General features: G+C 38.0%; 5 protein-coding genes across 15 annotated transcripts; 3 read left to right on the top strand and 2 right to left on the bottom strand.

Annotated features, from left to right (window-relative positions):
• Window positions 1–1,614: 1,614 nt before the first annotated feature.
• Window positions 1,615–4,442, bottom strand: LOC104722414 (pre-mRNA cleavage factor Im 25 kDa subunit 2). Its single transcript, XM_010440566.2, has 7 exons — window positions 4,308–4,442; window positions 3,664–3,709; window positions 2,818–2,911; window positions 2,653–2,726; window positions 2,222–2,308; window positions 2,023–2,133; window positions 1,615–1,934 (listed from the first exon to the last, which is right to left on the bottom strand). The coding sequence occupies exons 1-7, from the start codon at window positions 4,424–4,426 to the stop codon at window positions 1,863–1,865; spliced, it is 603 nt and encodes a 200-aa protein (XP_010438868.1). The 5' UTR covers window positions 4,427–4,442; the 3' UTR covers window positions 1,615–1,862.
• Window positions 4,299–10,503, top strand: LOC104722413 (DNA mismatch repair protein MSH3). 9 transcript variants are annotated; one of them, XM_019233049.2, is made up of 13 exons: window positions 4,299–5,266; window positions 5,357–5,766; window positions 6,029–6,220; window positions 6,383–6,547; window positions 6,646–6,744; window positions 7,025–7,276; window positions 7,783–8,034; window positions 8,203–8,334; window positions 8,640–8,900; window positions 8,983–9,054; window positions 9,146–9,295; window positions 9,393–9,854; window positions 10,049–10,503. In XM_019233049.2, exons 1-13 carry the CDS (start codon window positions 4,810–4,812, stop codon window positions 10,355–10,357), a joined length of 3,213 nt encoding a protein of 1,070 aa, XP_019088594.2. In that variant the 5' UTR covers window positions 4,299–4,809; the 3' UTR covers window positions 10,358–10,503. The 9 variants fall into 9 exon arrangements, 2 of the variants coding, with proteins under 2 accessions (XP_019088594.2, XP_010438867.2); XR_015571702.1 differs by having other exon boundaries at window positions 4,703–5,266; window positions 8,624–8,900; XR_015571701.1 differs by having other exon boundaries at window positions 4,703–5,266; window positions 8,629–8,900.
• A 97-nt stretch (window positions 10,504–10,600) lies between these two features.
• On the top strand, window positions 10,601–12,404 carry LOC104722411 (protein phosphatase inhibitor 2). Of its 3 annotated transcripts, none has more exons than XM_010440564.2 (5): window positions 10,601–10,746; window positions 11,021–11,075; window positions 11,389–11,501; window positions 11,754–11,933; window positions 12,041–12,404. In XM_010440564.2, exons 2-5 carry the CDS (start codon window positions 11,071–11,073, stop codon window positions 12,295–12,297), a joined length of 555 nt encoding a protein of 184 aa, XP_010438866.2. In that variant the 5' UTR covers window positions 10,601–10,746; window positions 11,021–11,070; the 3' UTR covers window positions 12,298–12,404. The 3 variants fall into 3 exon arrangements, with proteins under 3 accessions (XP_010438866.2, XP_010438865.2, XP_019088595.2); XM_010440563.2 differs by having other exon boundaries at window positions 10,607–10,746; window positions 11,368–11,501; XM_019233050.2 differs by lacking the exon at window positions 10,601–10,746 and having other exon boundaries at window positions 10,936–11,075.
• A 1,445-nt stretch (window positions 12,405–13,849) lies between these two features.
• On the top strand, window positions 13,850–18,058 carry LOC104722415 (putative transcriptional regulator SLK1). Its single transcript, XM_010440567.3, has 10 exons — window positions 13,850–14,156; window positions 14,267–15,085; window positions 15,169–15,300; window positions 15,456–15,504; window positions 15,685–15,899; window positions 15,991–16,059; window positions 16,284–16,384; window positions 16,511–16,604; window positions 16,688–16,757; window positions 16,903–18,058. The coding sequence occupies exons 2-10, from the start codon at window positions 14,474–14,476 to the stop codon at window positions 17,805–17,807; spliced, it is 2,247 nt and encodes a 748-aa protein (XP_010438869.2). The 5' UTR covers window positions 13,850–14,156; window positions 14,267–14,473; the 3' UTR covers window positions 17,808–18,058.
• A 495-nt stretch (window positions 18,059–18,553) lies between these two features.
• LOC104727754 (putative transcriptional regulator SLK3) lies at window positions 18,554–23,092 on the bottom strand. Its single transcript, XM_010446828.3, has 10 exons — window positions 22,674–23,092; window positions 21,629–22,466; window positions 21,414–21,545; window positions 21,192–21,240; window positions 20,799–21,013; window positions 20,582–20,650; window positions 20,221–20,321; window positions 19,995–20,088; window positions 19,854–19,923; window positions 18,554–19,689 (listed from the first exon to the last, which is right to left on the bottom strand). The coding sequence occupies exons 2-10, from the start codon at window positions 22,244–22,246 to the stop codon at window positions 18,887–18,889; spliced, it is 2,151 nt and encodes a 716-aa protein (XP_010445130.2). The 5' UTR covers window positions 22,247–22,466; window positions 22,674–23,092; the 3' UTR covers window positions 18,554–18,886.
• Window positions 23,093–23,115: the final 23 nt, after the last annotated feature.

A 23,115-nucleotide genomic window follows, 5' to 3' on the forward strand; every position in this document is an offset into this window, starting at 1 on the left:
AGAAATGACCAAATAGGCCTGTTTAGAGTAAAAGACAACTGACATGTATACATTGTATTTTTTAATGATTTTTTTATGGATATTTATTTGTGAATATCTTATGTGTATAATTGTATGCATTTGTATAAGCAGTGAGGGAGAAATTTCATAATGGAATATGTAAGGATTAACTATGTGTAGCAAAAGTCTACTTGGATAAAAATGATTAATTATTGATATGCAGTACATTATAAGGTTCCTACGTACATGAAAAAAAAAAGGAAGAAGAATCTTTGCAATTTCTTGTTTGCTACTCTTCGTTTCTACTTATACTTACTTTACTGGAGTTTTATAGACACGAACAAAGATATATAGTTGCAAAAAAATGTCAAAAGAGATGACCAAATGAGCAAGTTTAACGTGAGACGTGATCTAAGCACTAGAAATAATTCTAATAGATGCATGGAACATTAACGTGAGACGTGATCTCGAGATATCAAAAGTGAGTTACAATGGACGATATTAACTTAAAATAGATGTGCAAAATGTCAAACTAGTATAACATAAGAATAGAAACAAAACTGTCAAAACTCAAAAGGGTATAACTCGGTTGTTTCATAGTTACAGAAATATGTTTATAAGATATGTTATATGTGAGTTATACATTTACAATGGACGGTGTCTTGAGGAATCAGATAACATCTTCATATCCAAAACACTCTCAAAATGTCGGCAAGAATTTTATATGGCCGACTTCTTTAATTTTAAATCGCGTCAATGAGTTTTTCTTTGTTAGGAACTTCATCATGGTGGAATAATCTGTCTGATTCAATTCAATGATTTGTGAATAATGATGAAATAATGATTATTAAGAATCATCCAATCTGTTAATCTTTTTCGTAAAGCATCATTAGCAAGCAGCCAAATTGCATTTGATAAAGCAAGTACAACTTGAAATAATAATTAAGAGCTTTTTTCTTTTTTTTTCTTTTCTGAATTATATAAATTCAATTCTAAATATATGTAGTGAAGTCAACATTGAGCTCCTATTTGCTGCTAGTAAATTAGTAATCATCATTGGATGTTTCTTTTCCTCTCACGATGTTGTTTTTCTTGATTAGAGAACAAAAGTAATAACATTTTTTCACGGACAAGTGGACCAATAATAAGAGTAATTGAGGAATATTGTTATTTGTTAACTTTAAAACAATATGAATTCCTTTTGTCCCGATCGAAATGGCCCTGTCGCGATTTTAATATACTCTGATTTTGTATTTTACTTGTTGGCTCTATTGGCCTGTGGAAAATGATGAGTAGATAAAACTGAGAGAGAAACAAAAAAAAAGAAATGACTATTTTGTCTTGGTCGTCTTGATCGCATAAAATATAATTTGCCGTCAAACTAATCGCCAATGAAACACGACTAATGTTATGATGACCTAATGTTTGCCCACAAAACTTCTCCTACTTCGACCATTCCGGCCTTGTGGTATATGATGTGATAAAAGTTAACAACATACAGTATTTGTCATTAGTTAGTTTGTTGATTTCTTACCGGTGTGGTATTTCGTATACCACCAACAAAAGTAGTTTGAACATGGCCTAGTTTGTCTTTCATTTCTCATACACATAGCATTAAAATAGAAATATCATTTAACATTGAATGAAACACATGTTTATGAATTTCTTCTTCTTTTTTTTTTGTTTGTGCTGAAACTTTGAACCAGTTATACATAATAAATCCAACAAGTCTATAATGTAAATAATTCCACACGCATCATCCGAAAATCTCATCTCTAAATCGGTAGCCACAGCTCTCTACCGTACCTAATAAGTAACTTAGCATCTGATACCTTTCTTCTTCTTCAACACACCGAGCAGAATCACGAACTAATCATGTTGAAATGAAATCTGGATAGCTGTTGGGGTATGGTTGATATAACCGGTCCATATCTCTGTTACAGGAAAAGAGCATATGTTTAGAATTTTGTAGCAAAACCCATTTTCCAAAGGTTAATAATAGTGTCTTGATAAAAGTAAAACCTGAACATTGTCATAGAGCTCAAACAAAGGGACGGCCAAGAGTTTCAAGTTTTTGGGCACAGCAAAGTACTCTTTCTCAGACAAGTGAACAATGTAGAGTCTCTTACATTCCTGGCCATACCACAAAAAAAAAAATGAGATATAAGGAAAAGGATACAAGAGGAAAGTTGAAAAGCTAGATTGTGTTCTCTTTTACTACCTTTGGTTTCGTAATGTGAGGAGGGCAATACGGGTACATCATGGTTTCAAAGTTCGGACGCCACCATGTCGCAACACATTCTCCTACCTATTAAAGGGGGAAAAAACCCATCAAAAAACCAACGGATCAGGGACATTGCTAGACATATAACGCAATCAGACGTGTATCAATTCATGGCAGTCTTCTTTCTTCATGTAAGAAATAAACATATAACCTCTATCAATGACCCCAGACCTATCTTTGTTTCATTGTATAAATCCCTAATTCCTGGCATGCTAAGAGTAATGACAAAACTATTTCTATATTGAATTGTTCTCGTTTCCATTAAGAGCAAGCACATGCTACACCGACCTAGTTCTTGTAAGGCATCTATCTATACCTATATCTGGTCACTATCAGTCAAAAAAATAGAGGAAAAACCAGGATGATACCTTCCAGTCAGGTACAAGTGCAGCCGAATTGCCTCCAAGCTTACTGGTCAACTTTCTTTTCAGGCCATCAACTTCTGCAGACACAACATAGTACATCTAAAACTTAAGCAACCAAGTAACTCACAACAGTATAGAAAGTGTTACTAACGGATGGTCATTGTATACCATTTTCTCCCGGCTTCAGGCGTCCACCTGGAAGTTTGCAGAATGTGTTACCAATTTGCAGGAGAAGTATATGAGGATGGTTGTGTTCTTGTACCTGAAAGGTTTACCAGCATAAGGTATCAAGAACAGTCCTAAGGTTAGAGAGATATAGGTAATGTCAATTATCTACTTAACTTATACACCAACAAGATAGTTGTAACTGTGAATTATAAGTTTATAAGGTTGAAGGATGTCAAAACAACATCTTATGTTTCCAACGATCTCAAGAAATGAGAGAGTGAATGTAAAGCAGATGATACTCCATCAGAAAAAATGAAAGCTTAGAAGGGCAAGGGTGCACATAAACAAATTAAGAAATGAAACAACAAGATACATCAAATATGTCTGCTATATGGCACCGTCCAAAACCTGTGACGTACTAAAAGTTCATTTTTATGACTTTATTCAGTCAGTTTTACCAAAATTTCATTGGATCCATAAAGCTTGTGATTTTATTAAGAGCAGTTTAATCCATTAGTTTTTGGGAATAAAAGGTTACCCAAACAGTACAAAACTGAGTTGGAGATGGCAACTAGAAAAGGAAGTAGATGACTCCAGGCATACATCAAACCACTTCTATATTTATGCACGATTCAAATAATAATTGGGTCGAGAACGTATCTTTACAGAGAATGATAAGATAAAGTACAAATATGTTGACACTTGAGTGGTATTACGCATATGACAATGTGGCCATACAATTCATGACCCACATAACTGTTCCACCGATTCTAAGACAGCACAGAAATAAACACAGAGAGAACAACAGACGATGTTGATAACTAGTAGGATAAAAAATTATCATACCAGTAGAATCCCTTCAACGCTAGTCCTCATGCCTTCCTTCATATAGCTGCAACACACCGGTAAGAAATCAAGAAAGAGATACATTAGTCATCAGACTCCAAGAATGTCTTAAGTTAGAACTATAGAATTCCAGATTTCAATTATTCAAGCAAAAAGCATGAGACTTTTTACTTACAAAAAGCTGTTCCCTTCTCAAATCAATCAGTGGAAACTTAAACAGCCTATAAATTTATTTTGTTCACTAAGTCAGATCTCTCTTAAAAAGTTCCTCTAGAGTATGAACAAAGTTATAGTTGCGTAAAATGGCTAAGAGATGATAACAATGTTTGTTAAGGAGCCAAAAAAAAAACAGAGAATAAACAAAATCAAACAAGCCTTAGCCATTCTAAAAGACGAATCTAAAGCTCACCAGCTGAGCAAAGGGAGAAGCTAGACAATTCAGAAGCAGCGAGGGAACGCAGATACGCAGACACACTTATAAAAAACCTCAAATTGTTTACCAAATCAGCGAGATCATGATCTAAAAGCATGTAAAGGCTGGAACGTTCTAGGGTTTTAAAAATTTTTTGTCATCTTCTACAGAAGCAGCTACTAGAAGAAGAAATAAAACAAAGAGGAGAAAGAAGGAGAGAGGCAACACGTACTTGATTTTCATACGAGCGAGTCGGTCGGCGACAGAGGTGTCCTTCTCCAGCTTAGGTTCCTTAGTTCCGAAACTGTAGTTCGAAAGCGGGTACGTGTTCACCACCTGAGACATAGCCATCTCTCTCTCTGTGTCTCTCTCTAACCCAAATCCACTCAGACAAAACCGCTCGGTTTCTCTTCCCCTTGTCTCTCTCTCGATCTATATCGATCGGCGGCGGCGACGGTGACAGAGGAGTAATGTCGTCGGGGAAGTTTAATGACACCGTCTCTCTCAACCGTAGACTCTTTTAATATATTTTAACACTTCAGGCCCATTTTAATGACCCGGCCCGGCCCATAAGAACCCCCTGCCTTCGTCACTTTGCTTAATGCCGTATCAGTGGTTCTTCTTCTTGGTGGTCGGTTTAGTGTTTTTTTAGTATCAATCAACCTAAGAAGCGCGCGAAAATTGGCAAACCCAAGTTCGCCATAGCCACCCACGACCTTCCAGTTTCTCTTACTATGAAGAAAGCAAATATGGGCAAGCAAAAGCAGCAGACGATTTCTCGATTCTTCGCTCCCAAACCCAAATCCCCGACTCAGGAACCGATTCCGGTGGCTGACTCATCGTCTCCGGCACCGAAGATATCCGCCACTGTCTCTTTTTCTCCTTCAAAGCGTAAGCTTCTCTCCGACCACCTCTCCGCCGCGTCACCCAAAAGGACTAAACTTTCTCCTCACACTCAAAACCCCATACCCGAGGACCCTGATTTACACCGAAGGTTTCTCCAGAGATTTCTTGAACCCTCGCCGGAGGAATCTGTTCCCGAAACGTCATCATCAGCGAGGAAGTACACGCCTTTGGAACAGCAGGTGGTGGAGCTAAAGAGCAAGTACCCAGACGTGGTTTTGATGGTTGAAGTTGGTTACAGGTACAGATTCTTCGGAGAAGACGCTGGGATTGCAGCACGCGTGTTGGGTATTTACGCTCATATGGATCATAGTTTCATGACGGCGAGTATACCAACATTTCGATTGAACTTTCATGTGAGGAGATTGGTGAATGCAGGGTACAAGATTGGTGTGGTGAAGCAGACTGAAACTGCAGCTATTAAGTCCCACGGTGCTAACCGGGGAGGTCCTTTTTTCCGGGGACTATCGGCGTTATATACTAAAGCCACACTTGAAGCGGCTGAGAATATAAGTGGTGGTTGCGTTGGTGAAGAAGGTTTTGGTGCACAGAGTAATTTTTTGGTTTGTGTTGTGGATGAGAGAGTTAACCCGGAGGCATATGGTTGTGGTGTGGAAATGAGTTTTGATGTTAGAGTTGGGATTGTTGGCGTTGAAATTTCAACTGGTGAAGTTGTTTATGGAGAGTTTAATGATAATTTCATGAGGAGTGGGTTAGAGGCTGTGATTCTGAGCTTGTCACCAGCTGAGTTGCTGCTTGGCCAGCCTCTTTCACAACAAACTGAGAAGGTAAATTTTATCTCTGTATGAGTAAAATGTTACTAATTTAAGCATTCTTGATTAATTTTGAACACTTTAGCTCCTCAATCGGTTTTACCAGATTTTATCTAGAGTTATTGTGAGCTGAATCCTTCATGATGAACTGTTTGACATAAGAATCTCTGTCTATGTGTGTATAATCTCTATGTAGATTAGTTTAGAAGACTTTAACTTCTTGGGGTATGTGCATACATGTTGTGATAGATGATCGTTTGGTATCTTTGTTTGGCAGTTTTTGTTGGCACATGCTGGACCTACCTCCAATGTTCGAGTGGAACGAGCATCACTGGATCGTTTCCGCAGTGGTAGTGCAGTAGATGAGGTTATTTCATTATGTGAAAAAATCAGCGCAAACAACCTAGTAGATGATAAAGAAGTCAAGGTGGAGGCTGCTGAAGAAGGAATGTCTTGTTTGACAGTTCACGTACATCATTTGATTTTCTAAAAGCTTTTTCTCTATTTGATTTTGATGATCCTCTGTTAACATGGACTTGTTAATAGACACATCTAGCTTTCAAGAAGAGTTTTTCTTTTCTTAAAGGCTTGCTACAATTCCTGCTAACTTGTTCCTTTGTTAATGTTGCAGACAATTATGAACATGCCAAATCTGATTGTTCAAGCTCTTGCCCTGACATTTTGCCATCTCAAGCAATTTGGATTAGAAAGGATCCTTTACCAGGGGGCTTCATTTCGCACTTTGTCAAGCAGCACAGAGATGACTCTCTCAGCCAATACGCTGCAACAGTTGGAGGTACTTTTCTGCTTTATTTAGCGTGCCACATGTTTATTTCAGCCATTTCGAAGTATCATAACTGAGTTTCCCTTATAAGAAATTTTATCTATTTTCAGGTTGTGAGAAATAATTCAGATGGATCGGAATCTGGCTCCTTATTCCATAATATGAATCACACTCTTACAGTATATGGTTCCAGGCTTCTTAGACACTGGGTAAGACATAATATCCTTTCTTCTTAGATTTTTGTAAAGCTTTGTACGTTTGGTCTTGTTTCAAGTGTTTGGAGTTCGAAAGATATTCCAAGTCATTGCTGATGTACCAACTTGTCGTCTTATAATAAAGAAAAAATAATTTACTGGCATCTTTCAGTTCTTGAAAGGGACATAGATTTCTACTTACCCCTCAGAGTTTTCATGAAGTTTTTGCTAAGTGGTATGGAAATTAATTAGAAAGACCTCTTATCATAATTTGTGGGCACTTCCATTTCAACAGGTGACTCATCCTCTTTGCAATAGAAATCTGATATCTGCTCGCCTTGATGCTGTTTCTGAGATTGCTGCATACATGGGATCTCATAGTTCTTCCCAGAACAGCGATGAGTTGGTGGAAGAAGGTTCTGAGAGAACAACTGTATCACCTGAGTTTTATTTCGTTCTCTCCTCAGTCTTAACAGCTTTGTCTAGATCATCTGATATTCAACGTGGAATAACAAGAATCTTTCATCGGACTGCTAAAGCCACAGAGGTGATACTTGGCCTGTCCTTTTCCCTCTTTTATTCGTGCTTGTGTTGTCTAAAGTTAGTTAAATTCTCATATAGTGCAATACTGTAATAATTTTGTCCATGGAAATAGTTTAAACTGCCACCATGTATGTTGACTGACCAAGTCTAATCATAAAAAGCCCCTCTGAAGTGAGTTAAAAAATAATACAGAGGATGGTCTCTTCGCGATTTCTAGTCAAAAATATATGTGTTTCATAGTAATAGGCTAATAGCACCATTGTTCAGTATCCTGTCCTCTTTCCTCTCGTTGGTTTTCATTATATAGACATAGTCATATGGAAAGCTATAAACTTCAACGTGCCAATTCTCAGTTATCTTGATTAGGAAGGAAATAATGGGCAGAGCAGAAAAATATTTAAGAGTTATACGAGTTTTGCTTCACTTCCATGTTTTTTGTTAACTAGCTCTTGCTTTTTAACCCTCTTCCTTACCTGAGGTCTGATGGTTCTTAGCTTTCTGGATGACAAGTTCATCGCAGTTATGGAAGCTATTTTACTTGCGGGGAAGCAACTTCAGCGGCTTGGCATAAAGCAAGACTGTGGAATGACTACGCAATCCACAACTGTGCAGTCTTCTCTTTTAAGAAAATTGATATCTGTTGTCTCATCTCCTGCTGTGGTTGACAATGCCGCAAAACTTCTCTCTGCCCTGAATAAGGAAGGGGCTGTTCGAGGAGACTTGCTCGACATACTAATCACGTCCAGTGGCCAATTTCCTGAGGTTTGTATCTTCTATGGAAATTGATATTATTTACTTTCCTCTTAATGGTATGTTTTATGCATCACACAGCTTCTTTTTCTTAATCTTCTTTGCTTTTTTCATGAATCAATTGTTGAGTAGTGACGATGTTATGGTCCATAACTCAATTCTGTTATTTGCTATGCATAGCTAGCTGAAGCTCGTCAAGCAGTTTTAATCGTCAGGGAAAAACTTGATTCCTCGATAGGTATATTTCGCAAGAAACTCGCAATTCGAAATTTGGAGTTTCTTCAAGTGTCCGGGATCACACATTTGATAGAGGTACCCTCTCGAGAAACTTGTAATTTTCTTATGCTTTCTTACCGCAAGAGTGCAGCTTTCTTGATTTGTTTTGAAATTGCACCTAAAAGGAATCCCAAAAGTATCGTCATGTTTCAGGATAAGAATAAGTATCAAGAAGGTAGCTTGTGTTAGTTTCTTTTTGTGTTTACTGTTCTCACTTTCTTTCTCGTGCACATATCCATTGAGATACTCACAGTTATGAACCTAATTTTTGTGTATAATACTCTCTCATCTTTGAAAGTTGTGGACCTTTATTTCTGATCTGAAGCAAAGGCTTTGTACAGCTGCCCGTTGATGCCAAGGTGCCTGTGAATTGGGTGAAAGTAAATAGCACCAAAAAGACTATTCGATATCATCCCCCAGAAATAGTAGCTGGGTTGGATGAGCTAGCTCTAGCAACTGAACATCTTGCCATTGTGAACCGAGCTTCGTGGGATAGTTTTCTCAAGAGTTTCAGTAGATACTATACAGATTTCCAGGCTGCCGTTCAAGCTCTTTCTGCGCTGGACTGTTTGCACTCCCTGGCAACTCTATCTAGAAACAAGGTTGAAGGAACAAACTACAAAATATGTGCTTGTAGTCACGGCTTTGCAATTCTTAACTTCGTTCAAATTTATGCCTCTGCAGAAGTATGTCTGTCCCGTGTTTGTGGATGACTGTGAACCAGTTGAGATAAACATACAGTCTGGTCGTCATCCTGTATGCATCTGCTCTCACTTCTTTTTCTCTTTCTTTCTATGTTTAATTAAATTGGAAATGTATCAATCATTTTGTTTTGAAAAATTCCCAGGTATTGGAGACTATATTACAAGATAACTTTGTCCCAAACGACACAAGTTTGCATGCAGAAGGGGAATACTGCCAAATTATCACCGGACCTAACATGGGAGGAAAGAGCTGTTATATCCGTCAAGTTGCTTTAATTTCTATAATGGCTCAGGTAACATAGATATTAACAGTATAAGCTTATGCCTTACCAAAATCTCCTACGTATGTTTAATGCTAAATGATTCTGATTACTCCCTTTGGTTTCCCAGGTTGGTTCCTTCGTACCAGCTTCATTCGCCAAGCTGCACGTTCTTGATGGTGTTTTCACTCGGATGGGTGCTTCAGACAGTATCCAGCATGGCCGAAGTACCTTTCTGGAAGAATTAAGTGAAGCGTCACACATAATCAGAACCTGCTCTTCTCGTTCGCTTGTTATAATAGATGAGCTTGGGAGAGGCACTAGCACACACGACGGGGTAGCCATTGCCTATGCAACATTACAACATCTCCTAGCAGAAAAGAGATGTTTGGTTCTTTTTGTCACGCATTACCCTGAAATAGCTGAGATCAGTAACGGATTACCAGGTGCTGTTGGGACATACCATGTCTCGTATCTGACATCGCAGAAGGATAAAATTGGTTTTGATCATGATGATGTGACCTTCCTATATAAACTTGTGCGTGGTCTTTGCAGCAGGAGCTTTGGTTTTAAAGTTGCTCAGCTTGCCCAGGTAAACTCGCTTCAGATACATCATACATAAGTTTTATATCTGACAGACAGAATGAGTAGCATAGGTAGGCCACATCCTAGAAGAGGCCTTAATTAAAGAAATTAAAGATGATCAATGCATGCGTCAGTTACTGATATATATGGCTATGGTTGGTCCACTCATGAAGCTAAACTCACATCTATACTTGACTGCAGATACCTCCATCGTGTATACGTCGAGCCATAACCATGGCTGCAAAATTAGAAGCTGAGGTACGTGCAAGAGAGAAAAACACACGCATGGAATCACTCGGAGAAGGAAAAGGTCATGAAGAAGATCCAGTACATGGTGACCGTGAAGATTCAAAAAGCTTAGAAGAATCTGTTTCTGGTTTAGATGACTTCTTTGCAGACCTGAAACTTGCTCTCTCTGAAGAGAACCTTTTGAAATCATTCGAGTTTTTAAACCGTGCGTGGAAGATTGCAGAAGAATCAGTGTTAGCAAGTTTGGCAAAATCAAACTAAACACACTCCATGTTATTTACTCTAATAGCAAGCATGTTAGCCCCTGCAAGGTTTTGATCATGTGCAGGCAAGTTGTAGCTGTGGAATAGGTAGGTCAATATTGACATTTTGACATTTTGACATTTTAAGAAGATTTCAGAAGTACCCTTACCTTTTGTACGAACCAGTCCAAACGTGGAATAGTCGAATCTAAGGGATTATAATATCCCACGTGGCTAACATTAGCATCTATTATGGTCAAAGTCAAATGCACGGACGGCTATCGAGCGTGTGTCCATCGTGGCCAAGGGCGGGGGTTAAAATATGAGATTCTTCTCTTCGCCACGAGAAAAACTTTCCATTTTCAACAAAAGTTGGAAAAGAGAAGAGAAAGAATCGGATTCATAGAGGTAAAGGCAAATCTATCGCTACGATGTTCTCATCTTAGAAATCGAAGCAAGTACCGATTGGTGTTGATGTCGAATAACATATGTTCCGTTCCGTGTGTTTGGATTTTGGTCGAGGATTAGTCTTTTGTGGTTTCAGGGACCAATTTCTCTGTGTTTTTATGTCGATGGAGGATAAATTGGTGTTTTGCCTGTAGTAGTATTTATCTTTGAGGTTGTCGTTAATTTTCTTTAATGTTGTTATTAAAGATAAGCAAATATATGTTTAATGTTGCAGTCAGGTGAACTATTATATTTTCCTGGATAAGAGTATATAATCAACTCAAGATGAAGTACGTTTCTCCTTCTCCCTGTTTCTTTTCACCTTTTTTGTTTTGTAGTAGTTAGACTCTTTATTAGAATTCTGGTATGCACTTTTGACTTGATAGAGTATAGCATGATCTTCATCAGGATTGAATAAAGTAAGAGTTAGGGAATCTTTCACCTTTGTCTTGGTTTAAGGCTCATGTATTGGCTAGGTGATCATGCTTAGTTTATCTCAGGATGTTTACTATATGTACAATTCAGGCTGCAGCACATTATCTTTGTTTTCAGCTATTAGTAACACTTATTTTCTCTGTTGAGTGTATACATTTCTTATGGCAGGGGACGTGTACAATGGGATGAAGCTAATATAGTGGAAATTGAATCCAACAAACCTGTAAGGCAGAAGATTACCGAACCAAAGACACCGTATCACCCCATGATTGATGATGATGGTTTGTCCATCTCTCTGTTTTGGATTTCTTTTTTCTTCTATTGTTTGCCTACATATATGCTTCTGGCAATACTGGCATATAGTAAATACAAAATAGTAGTCACCATCTCTATACAGAGGAAAATAAATAACACAAACATAACCTACAGTATATGCTTCATGTTGGTTAAATTTGAAATGGTGTCAGTCTAGTTGGAAGAGTGACCTGAACAAAATTCTGATTTCTTTTTCTTTCTGGGTTGGTTTTGTTCAGGTTCTCTGTCTCCTAGAGGAAGATCATTTGACAACTGTGTTGATGAAATGCATCGTGCGGAAGAACTAAGGAAAGCTCTGAATGATGTAGCTTCTTCCAGTAAAACTTTGAGCCAGAGATCCGAGTCTGGTGGCTGGAGCTGGTCCGAGGATGACACAGATCCAATGGATGAATATGAAGGTTATTTACAAAACCAAATAAATAGATCAAAGATGCATGACTCGTAGTTTCATCAGGTTCTTGGTTCCTAGATAAAATCTTAATCTATGTTTTTTGTGCAACTGCAGATTCTGAGATTGAGAAAAATGAAAGTTTCAAAGAGCATAGACGGGTACACTATGACGAGTTTCGAATGGTAAAGGAGCTGAGATCCTCTGGGTCTTTCTATGGTAAAGATGCAGAAGTGGATGATGGTGCCAGAATTGTTAAATCCGAGGCAACAATCTCACAAAAAGCTCCCAGTGTTATTGGCTCGGATAGAGAAACAGCTGATGGTGATTCGGATGCAATATCACCGGGAAAGCCATCTTTGTCCTCTAGTTGATTCAAACCTCAGAATGAACCTTTTGACACTACAGAATACGATGTTACTAAACTGTAGCAAACACAAGTTTTAACTATAAGAAGATCATATTAGAATAGGGAAAATAACTAGAATGACCCATATATATATATATATATATTTTGGTGTGATAATGACCCATATATATTGGAATTAATAACTATAGTAACTTATATATTTAGAAAATAATTAGGATGTTTTTCGTTTTTTTTTTATTTCTCTATAATACCTTTTATAAGCTTTGTTGCAAAAAGAAAATATTACTAAAATACCAATAAAATTTTAATGTCTGTGTGACAAAAACTGCTGTTATTTATGGACAAAACATGAATTTAGCAAAATTTCAAATAAATATGTAAGACAAATATGTGACAGATTTTATTGCATAGTTATCCCAGATTTGTTTTTGATTTACACATTTGTTCTTTATACCACAGATTTATTCTTAAAACTTGTCACAGATTTGTTCTCGCCCCAAATTTGTTATTACGTTGTCGCAGATTTAGAAATTGTCGCATACTTTTTGTCTACCAAAAACATATCTTACAGACTTTTATGAAATTGCCACAGATTTTCTTTGTTCGGTAGATTTGTTTTCTCACACTTATTTTTTTCCTACAGATTTATTTTTTTACCACAAACTTAATGTACAGATTTTTTTATGTTAAAAGACCTTTTTCCAAAGTATTCAAAAATGCAGAAAAAAAACATTATCAGCTAAATTTGTTTAACAATACAAAATTTCATTAATTTGAACCACATTGATGAATTGACTAAAAATAAAAATAAAAAACAATTAAAATAATTAAGAAACAATGACACGGCAGAATTTGATTGGAAATATATGATGATAGACTTTCACTCTTAACATTAATCTTAGTTGTAACTCTAAATTCCTTTATTTTTGTAGATTTCTGACTAATTACAATTTTTATTTAAAATTTCAAAAAAAAAGTGTTATATGATCTCTCATTTCTCCTCCATGAATGTTATACCACCACTTGAATCTTATCGAACGATTCATATGATAACACGAATCTATTGTCCCACTCCTAACCACGAGATCTATTAGCACATCAGCACGTGTCGGTGTCTTTTGATCCACGAGGTCGGTGACGCTTAGCTTGTTGACCGGTATAGTCGGTTATTACCGGTTCTTCTATGTTTTTTTACGGTCAAACATTTTGAGTGTCTTTTATAATTAAATAATGCAATGTACTAAATAGTTTTTCCCCCAACTACAGGTCTCTTAATTTGTGAATTGAGATTGAATTTTTTTTTTTAATTTCAGGTTAGTAACTACATTTACATTTTTGACTATGGTAGAAGAAGTATAGTATTTAAACATTGATTTTTCTTTAATTTTGCGAAAATAAAATTTGTGCAGTCCCTCCCCAAAAATAATATTTTCTCCGTTTTAAAATATAAAATTTTTTAACTAAAATATAGAAATTAAAAAGTTTTTATTTTTAATAAATTTAATCAAACAAAAATAATATTATATAATATAAAATACTAAACTATTCTAAATATTACTTAAAAACTTCGAAACGGAAAGGAAGGAGTTAAAAAATCTCTCTTTCTTTTTTCTTTTCTTTTTCTACAGGTTTTGCCGATTTTTTTTCTTTTTATTTTTTGGTTTTTTCCATCGCTGAATGGTGCAGTAAAGTGTTAAATTCTCTCTTTGTGTACTCTCTCCCTCTCTACTGGGTTTCTTTCTTCAAAAATTTCTGATCTTTTTATTTATTTTGGAATTGTGAAAGTCCATTTCGTTTGACAAGTTGATTTCTGGGTTTTGATTTGAGTTGCCCGATTGGATTCAAAGTTTTAGTCTTTTGTTGGTAAGTTGTATCCTTTTTTTTGCTGAATTTGCTCGTCTGATAATTAGGGCTTTTTGTTTTGTTGGATTTGTATATCTAAAGTCTCTGATTTTTGTTTTCATTTCTTTCAGATTTTGACTACTCAGCTCGATCAGCTGAATCTTTCTGTAATTCTTGGATCCTGAATGGTTTAATAATCTTAGTTTGATCGGTTAGAATAGAGCATAGCAGTTTGGGATCCGTTTTGGCTCAGATTCTGAGAGGACGGCTTTTCAAAGATTTAAGCTTTTCATTTCTTTGTATTTGGACGACTTGGTCTGTGTTTGCTCTCCTGGGGCATGAACAGAACGGTAGTCTCAGGAGCTGTCGAATCTAGTTTCTCATTAACTGATGCTGTTGGTTCGGAAGCTCTAAATATGCAGAGGAGCAGTGGCATCAATAATAATCATAATATGCGTATCCCAACATCACCAATGTCTTTCTCCTCGAGTAGCGTTAACATGCCTGGTTCATCTGTTCTTGATGGGTCTGCTTCAATGCAACACTTACCTCAGCAGCAGTACCAACTACAACAGCAAGTTGGGCAAGGTTCAGTTCCAGTGAGGGATAACAGTTACTCCCATGTTGATAAGAAACCCAGATTAGAAGTGAAGCAAGAGGACATGTTGCAGCAGCAGATTTTACAGCAGTTGATCCAGCGTCAGGACCCCACCGGAAGGAATCCTCAGTTGCAAGCTTTGCTTCAGCAGCAGAGACTAAGGCAACATCAGCAGATTCTTCAATCCATGTCACCCTCTCAGAGACTCCACTTTCAGCAACAGCAGCAGCTGAGACAGCAATTACAGCAACAAGGCACTCAACAGATCCCTCCTAATGTACGTCCTTATGAAGTTGGCGTGTGTGCTCGCAAATTGATGATGTACTTGTATCACCTGCAGCAACGACCTGCTGTAAGCTAATTCTTATCTGTGGACTTTTTAACATTTTCATCACTTCTGTTCAAGTTCTAACCATTACTGATTCCTCTTTGTAGGAAAATTGCATTACCTATTGGAGGAAATTTGTGGCAGAATACTTTTCACCTCGTGCAAAGCAAAGGTTGTGCTTGTCACAGTACGAAAGTGCTGGGCACCATGCCCTTGGCATGTTTCCACAAGCTGCTCCGGTCAGTTTCTTCTTTGCTCTGTGTTTTTTGATCTTTTATGATATTCATGTCCTGTATCTCTGTATCTTTTACCATATAAACGTTACTATTTATCAATTTCATTGCAGTACACAGATTGTTTGATTAATAAGTCCATCATCTCATTTTGTTTGCAGGATATGTGGCAGTGTGATCTTTGTGGCACCAAATCTGGAAAGGGATTTGGTAAGAGAGTTGCAAATTTCATTCTTGTGTGTACTTATATTTCTCTGCCTTCACTTGAGCACAATGAAGAAACTTACACATGCTAATTGCTCTCTTTTTATTGTTTTAAACGTAACTTATTGTTTTAAAGCAATTTCGTTAAAGAAGTAGCTAACTGTCACTTCTCGTGTTAATCCGCAGAGGCAACATTTGATGTACTTGCCAGACTTATTGAAATTAAATTTGCAAGTGGTATTATTGATGAGCTCTTATATCTGGATCACCCTCGAGAAAACAGATTTCCCAATGGACTGATGATGTTAGAATATAGAAAAGCAGTCCAGGAAACTGTACACGAGCAGTTTCGTGTTGTCCGTGAGGGCCATCTTCGCATCATATTCTCTCAAGATTTGAAGGTATCTACAACAACTCTCTGGTTCAGACTTTTGAAAAGAGAAGAAAAAAATCAATCAGCAGTGTGCTTAACTTTACTTTGCTTCTTTCTAGATATTGTCTTGGGAGTTTTGTGCTCGGCGTCATGAAGAGCTTCTTCTTCGCAGACTTATTGCTCCGCAGGTTTTATTCTAACCCTTGCGTAAATTATTATGAACTTAACTTTACAAAAAGACATTTCTCGTCAACTGTGTGGCTATGTTTCCCTAAACATTTTGTGTAATGTGCTTATCTTCTGGTTTCCTATGAATTAGAGCACAAAGTTTGTAATTTTACTTCAAAACAGATGTTTGTAGATGCTGCAACGCTGTTAAGAAGTGTACTAAAACTTATTATTGGTCATGCAGGTGAACCAGTTGCTTCAGGTTGCACAAAAATGCCAGAGCACGATCTCAGAGAGTGGATCAGAGGGAGTTTCTCAGCAGGATTTACAGTCAAATAGTAACATGTAAGTTGATCCTTATTTTCCTTTTTACATCCTGTATGGTGGTTGCAGACTATTCTTTTATTTTCGATTCTCAGGCATTTGTTTCTAGTGCTCTTTGTCATTCTTGGGTGCTAATTTGTGTATCAGGGTCTTGGGGGCAGGACGGCAACTGGCAAAGTTCATGGAATTACAGTCACTGAATGATCTTGGCTATCCAAAAAGATATATCCGAACTCTGCAGGTACTCATTAGCTCCTTTCCTAGCTACTAATTTTGTATATGAAGACCTAAGAAGGCCTAATATTGAGCCATTGCATGTGACAGATATCTGAAGTTGTCAAGAGCATGAAGGATCTGATGAATTTCACTGGCGAGCACAAAATCGGCCCTATTGGTAAGTCTACTAATTTTCCCGTTGGTGTATCTTTCACTTGAAATATCTACTGATTTTTGTAACTCTCCTGGTGAAAATGTTCTCTTTGATTTTCTGAATGAATGTTGTGAATGTTATGTGATGCCTGCTTATGTCATTTATGCAGAGGGGTTGAAACGGCTTTTGGAACAGACGGTGACAGTAAAGCTCCAGAGACAGAAAATGCAAGAGATGGAGCAGTTTGGGAATAGTGGATCTATGAATAGCCCAGCTCAAGCTCAAATGGGATTAACTTCAGGAACGATGAATGGATCAACTGGCAACAACTCCAATAATCACCATCAAATTGTTGGTCGTGGAGCTATGAGTGGGCAAGCTCAAGCTCAAATGGCGTTATCTTCAGGAACGATGGGGGGCTCAACTGCCAACAACAACTCCAATAATCACCATCAAATCGTTGGTCGTGGAGCTATGAATGGCTCAGCTCAAGCCGCAGAAGCTCTGACCAAGTATCAAAGCATGCTTATGAGACAAAATGCTATGAATAACCCAAACTCAAATACGGGCAAACAAGAGGGGTTCTCGAGTCAGAACCCTTCCCCAAACTCAAACCAGAGTCCATCTTCGTCGTCTCATCAGAGGCAGAACCTAGCTCCAGGTGGATTTCCCAGCTCTCCTCAAATGCAACAGCAACAGCGAACCATGAGCGCTCCCAACATGCTTCCGCAGAATCAGCCTCATCATTTGCAATCACCACATTCACATGGTAACAGTCAGGAGCAGCAGATGCTTCATCAGCTGTTGCAGGAGATGTCTGAAAATGGAGCAAGTGTGCAACAGCAGCAAGCCTTTTCGGGTCAAAGTGGTAGCAACAGTAACGCAGAGAGAAACACAACTGCCTCTACTTCCAACATCACAGAAGGAGGCCGAGTTCCAAGCCGCAACAACAGTTTTAAAGCAGCCTCAAACAATAACCTTCATTTGTCAGAAGATATATCGGTTACAGGACTATCTCATGATTTCTCAGAAGACGGCTTCTTCAACAACAGTGATATCTATGGTGGCTTGTAATATCCCGACAAAACAGAGGCATTGTTACTTTGACTTAACACATTGAAAGAGAATTTAGGGCTTATTCTTCTCATTTAGGTTGGTCTTTGTATAGAAACCAAAGAGATATGAGGCCGATGAAGGTATTTGTGATTTGTTGTAACTTATCTATAGGAACTTTTAGCATCTTATTTGTTCCCTTTTAGAGATGGTAAAGATGTAATCTAAAGATTATTTCTGCAGACACTTTCAAGCGATTTTATTCTTTTTAATGCTTTTACTTTGTCGATGGGTTTGATGAGTTCGAAGTCATGAAACTTAATATAGTATAGAGTCTTATTTGTTGATCCAAATAGGGTTTTACATCCCCTACCAAAGTGAGATTTGGTTCTGTATGGGCTGATAAGATCATCATCTTGAAGGGGCTCATAAGTTGTATGAAAAAAACTTAAAACATAACAAGTTGCAACACAACTTGAACTACTCATGAGCCTTTTTTAAAAGTTTTATGTCCTCTTTTATCGTGTATGGCTGTATGCTATTAATCGAATCATTGTGGATTTGTCTGTAGAGTGGCTCTTCAACTTAAAGAAACTGGTTTCTGTAGAGTTGGTCTCCGATAAGAAAAATGAAAAACATTACCATAGAATGCACATACAAGCATGTTTTTATGCAAATATATAACTTATCAGATTAAGGTTTTAATGGCATATTCCAGAGGGTTCATTTTTTTGTTAACTAATAAAAATATAAACAAGTAGTTACTATTTAGAATCCGTAAAAGGATGAGAACCTTAAAAAAACCTCTCTATAAAGTATAAACAGATTGTTAAAACGCATTAAAAAAAAAAAAAAAAAAAAGAATAAGATTACTTGATAGTGTTGGCAGAAATCATTTATCTAAGATTTCATCTCACAATCACTAAAAGGGGAAAAGGAGATGAAGCTAAAGTGCCTATGAAGTTACCACAAATCTTCCTTCGTTGGTCTCATATCTCTTTGGTTTCTATACAAAGACCAACCTAAATGAGAAGAATAAACCCTAAATTCTCTTTCACTGTGTTATGTCAAAGTAACAATGCTTCTGTTCTGCTTGGATATTACAAGCCACCATAGATATCGCTGTTGTTGAAGAAGCCATCTTCTGAGAAATCACGAGGTAGTTCTGGAACCGATATATCTTCCGGCAAATGAAAGTTGTTGTTTGATGCTGCTTTGAAACTGTTGTTGCGGCTTGGTACTTGGCCTCCTCCTGAGATGTTGGAAGTAGATGCAGTTGTGTTTCTCTCAGTGTTACTGTTGCTAACACTTTGACCCGAAAAGGCTTGTTGCTGTTGCACACTCGCTCCATTTTTAGACATCTCCTGCAACAGCTGATGAAGCATCTGCTGCTCCTGATTGTTACCATGTGAATGTGGTGATTGCAAATGATGAGGATGATTCTGAGGAAGCATGTTGGGAGCGTCATTCATGGCGCGCTGCTGCTGTTGCATTTGAGGAGAGCTGGGAAATCCACTGGTAGCTAGGTTCTGCCTCTGATGGGACGACGAAGATGGACTCTGGTTTGAGTTTGGGGTAGGGTTCTGACTCGAGAACCCCTCTTGTTTGCCCGTATATGAGTTTGGGTTATTCATAGCATTTTGTCTCATAAGCATGCTTTGGTAGTTGGTCAGATCTGTTGCCGCTTGAGATGAGCCATTCATAGCTCCACGACCAACAATTTGATGGTGATCATTGGAGTTGTTGTTGGCAGTTGAGCCGCCCATCGCTCCTGAGGATAACGCCATTTGAGCTTGAGCTGGCCCACTCATAGCTCCACTACTCCCAAACTCCTCCATCTCTTGCATTTTCTGTCTCTGGAGCTTCACTGTTGCCGTCTGTTCCAGAAGCTGTTTCAACCCCTCTGCATAAGGGACATCAGCAGTCAGAAACTCAATAACCAGATCAAACACAGCCTTTCAACTGGGGAGTTGCAGAAATCAGTATTATTAGAGTAAAATTTACACCAGAGGGGAAACCTCGTTTTTGGTCTAAGAAGAATGATGTAGATCGGAATACTAGACTTACCAATAGGGCCAATTTTGTGCTCGCCAGTGAAATTCATCAGATCCTTCATGCTCTTGACAACTTCAGATATCTGTCAGTCACAATGAGTTAGGCTACAATACAAATACAAAGATAACAGCTAGGAAAGGAGGAAATGAGTACCTGTAGAGTTCGGATATATCTCTTTGGATAGCCAAGCTCATTCAGCGACTGTAATTCCATAAACTTTGCTAGCTGCCGTCCTGCTCCCAAGACCCTGACACAAATTAGCACCCGGAAATGATATCGAGCACTAGAAACAAATGCCAGAACATGGACAATAAAAGAATAGTCTGCATCGACATTATTGGTTGTAGAAAGGTATATTAAGTGTTACGGATCAACTAACATGTTGCTGTTTGACTGTAAATCTTGCTGAGAAACTCCCTCTGAACTACTCTCTGAAATCGTGCTCTGGCATTTCTGTGCAACCTGAAGCAACTGGTTCACCTGCATGACCAATACTAACTTTTCAATACACTTGCCAACACCATTGCAGCATGTCTGTTCTGAAGTAAAATTACTTTATGCTCTATTTCAGAGGAAACCAGAAGATAAGCACTTAATACAAACTGTTTAGGGAAACATGGTTTTATTGGCCATCCTCAAATTCATAACCAAGGGTTTTAGGAAAACAGATATACAGTTGACCACAAACATCTCTTAAGCTCCGAATAACTAAAACAAGGGCCATGCAGTTAGAATAGGACCTGTGGAGCAATAAGTCTGCGAAGAAGAAGCTCTTCATGACGCCGAGCACAAAACTCCCAAGACAGTATCTAGAAAGAAGCAAATTCAAGATTAGCTAAGCATTAGCACACTGTTGATTGTTTCTTTTCTTTGCTTTCATGTTCTTCGATGAATAGGCAGGGGAAGAGAAAACTGGAAGACAGCCACAATTTTGAACCAGAGAATTTTTCTAGATACCTTCAGATCTTGAGAGAATATGATGCGAAGATGGCCCTCACGGACAACACGAAATTGCTCGTGTACAGTTTCCTGAACTGCTTTTCTATATTCTAACATCATCAGTCCATTGGAAAATCTGTTTTCTCGTGGGTGGTCCAGATATAAGAGCTCATCAATGATGCCACTCGCAAATTTAATCTCAATAAGTCTGGCAAGCACATCGAAGGTTGCCTCTGCAAAACAAGAAGATGACAGTGCTTAGCTACTATTTTGACGGGAGAGTTTTTAAAACAATTATCGGAGTTTTAAACAATAAAAGAGAACAATTAGCATATGTAAGTTGCTTCATTGTGCTCAAGTGAAGGCACAGTGATACAGTACACACAAGACTGAAATTTGCAACTCGCTTACCAAATCCCTTTCCAGACTTGGTGCCGCAAAGATCACACTGCCACATATCCTGCAAATACAATGAGAGATGATTGACTTATTAATTGAACAAACTCAGTGTAGTCAAATTCATAATTAGTACAGGTGAGGTGGAGTAAACTTATATATGGCTAAAGATACAGAGATACAAAACATCAATATCATAAAAGATAAAAAAAAACACAGAGCAAAGAAGAAACTGACCGGAGCAGCTTGTGGAAACATGCCAAGGGCATGGTGCCCAGCACTTTCGTACTGTGACAAGCACAACCTTTGCTTTGCACGAGGTGAAAAGTATTCTGCCACAAATTTCCTCCAATAGGTAATGCAATTTTCCTACAAAGAGGAATCAGTAATGGTTAGAACTTGAATAGATGTGATGAAATTGCTAAAAAGTCCACAGATTAGTATGAGCTTACAGCAGGTCGTTGCTGCAGGTGATACAAGTACATCATCAATTTGCGAGCACACACGCCAACTTCATAAGGACGTACATTAGGAGGGATCTGTTGAGTGCCTTGTTGCTGTAATTGCTGTCTCAGCTGCTGCTGTTGCTGAAAGTGGAGCCTCTGAGAGGGTGACATGGATTGAAGAATCTGCTGATGTTGCCTTAGTCTCTGCTGCTGAAGCAAAGCTTGCAACTGCGGATTCCTTCCAATAGGGTCCTGACGCTGGATCAACTGCTGTAAAATCTGCTGCTGCAACATGTCCTCTTGCTTCACTTCTACTCTGGGTTTCTTATCGACATGGGAGTAACTGTTCTCCCTCATTGGAACTGAACCTTGCCCAGCTTGCTGTTGTAGTTGGTGGTGCTGCTGCTGCTGCTGAGGTAAGTGTTGCATTGAAGCAGACCCATCAAGAACCAATGAACCCGGCATGTTAATGCTATTCGGGGAGAAAGACATTGGTGATGTTGGGATACGCATATTATTATTATTGATGCCACTGCTCCTCTGCATATTTAGAGCTTCCGAACCAACAGCATCAGTCAAAGAGAAACTAGATTCGACAGCTCCTGAGACTACCGTTCTGTTCATGCCCCAGGAGAGCAAACACAGACCAAGTCGTGCAAATACAAAGGACAGATTCTTAAAGAAATGAAAAGCTTGAAACTTTAATCTGAGCCAACAACAAAGCCAAACGGATCCTAAGCGGCTAAGCTCTACGTTCACCGATCAAACTGAGATAATTAAACCATTCAGGATCCAAGAGAGATTGAGCTAGTTTTCAAAGCCTGAGCACCCCAGTGGTCAAAATCTGAATGAAATGAAAACAAAAATCAGCGACTAGATACGAATCCAACCTACGAACTAGAAGCAAATTAATAGTTCGTCGATGCAACAAAGAGAAGACGGAAAGGCGAATCCTTTATAACACTCGAAAGCCCTAATTATATCAGACTAGCAAAATTTGAAGCATACCATAGTTACAGACATCTCTCTATCTCAAAGGATAAAAACTTACCAGCAAACAAACTTCAAATCAAATCAAAAGCCAAAAACTTTCAACCAAGTAAACTCGACTTGCACGAATCCCGAAAAAAAACTGAATTTGAAGAAACCCAGTGGAGAGGGAGGGAGTAAACAAAAAAAATTAAAACTTTACTGCAGCATTTGTAAAAACAAAAAAAAATGGATGAGATATGTTTCCTTTTCTTGACAATAGTTTTTAGTCACAAATCTTTATGCCAACACAAACATAAATAAATATAATATATATATCCTAATTGGGAGTTTGGGACTAGTCTTCAGTCCAAAAAATAATAAACTAATAAAGGTTTAAGATGAGTTTTTTTTAGATCGAAGAAGGGAGTCAATAGGTCCGTCCTAAGTCCTAACGTTGTCATGAAACGTTTATTGATGTGTTCCATTTAGTCATTGAATGTGTTTTGATGTTCGCATTCGAG

The sequence above is a fragment of the Camelina sativa genome, chromosome 11 (genome assembly GCF_030686135.1).
Source record: "Camelina sativa cultivar CO46 ecotype springtype chromosome 11, ASM3068613v1".
Classification (NCBI taxonomy): Eukaryota; Viridiplantae; Streptophyta; class Magnoliopsida; order Brassicales; family Brassicaceae; genus Camelina; species Camelina sativa.

Bases quoted from the DNA above. Each gene is read 5' to 3' on its own strand.
- LOC104722414 (XM_010440566.2), bottom strand. From the start codon at position 4,426: ATGGCTATGTCTCAGGTGGTGAACACGTACCCGCTTTCGAACTACAGT. The intron at 2,912-3,663 runs GTATGATAATTT...TAAACCTTTCAG, and splicing joins GCGTTGAAGGGATTCTACTG to GTACAAGAACACAACCATCC. The intron at 1,935-2,022 runs GTTTTACTTTTA...TTCCTGTAACAG, and splicing joins AGCTCTATGACAATGTTCAG to AGATATGGACCGGTTATATC.
- LOC104722413 (XM_010440565.2), top strand. From the start codon at position 4,810: ATGAAGAAAGCAAATATGGGCAAGCAAAAGCAGCAGACGATTTCTCGA. The intron at 6,221-6,382 runs GTACATCATTTG...TTAATGTTGCAG, and splicing joins TGTCTTGTTTGACAGTTCAC to ACAATTATGAACATGCCAAA. The intron at 6,745-7,024 runs GTAAGACATAAT...CCATTTCAACAG, and splicing joins CCAGGCTTCTTAGACACTGG to GTGACTCATCCTCTTTGCAA.
- LOC104722411 (XM_010440563.2), top strand. The intron at 11,502-11,753 runs GTTTGTCCATCT...GGTTTTGTTCAG, and splicing joins CCCCATGATTGATGATGATG to GTTCTCTGTCTCCTAGAGGA. The intron at 11,934-12,040 runs GTTATTTACAAA...GTGCAACTGCAG, and splicing joins TCCAATGGATGAATATGAAG to ATTCTGAGATTGAGAAAAAT.
- LOC104722415 (XM_010440567.3), top strand. From the start codon at position 14,474: ATGAACAGAACGGTAGTCTCAGGAGCTGTCGAATCTAGTTTCTCATTA. The intron at 15,086-15,168 runs GTAAGCTAATTC...TCCTCTTTGTAG, and splicing joins ACCTGCAGCAACGACCTGCT to GAAAATTGCATTACCTATTG. The intron at 15,301-15,455 runs GTCAGTTTCTTC...TTTTGTTTGCAG, and splicing joins TGTTTCCACAAGCTGCTCCG to GATATGTGGCAGTGTGATCT.
- LOC104727754 (XM_010446828.3), bottom strand. From the start codon at position 22,246: ATGAACAGAACGGTAGTCTCAGGAGCTGTCGAATCTAGTTTCTCTTTG. The intron at 21,241-21,413 runs GTCAGTTTCTTC...TTGTATTTGCAG, and splicing joins TGTTTCCACAAGCTGCTCCG to GATATGTGGCAGTGTGATCT. The intron at 19,924-19,994 runs GTACTCATTTCC...TGTGACTGACAG, and splicing joins GATATATCCGAACTCTACAG to ATATCTGAAGTTGTCAAGAG.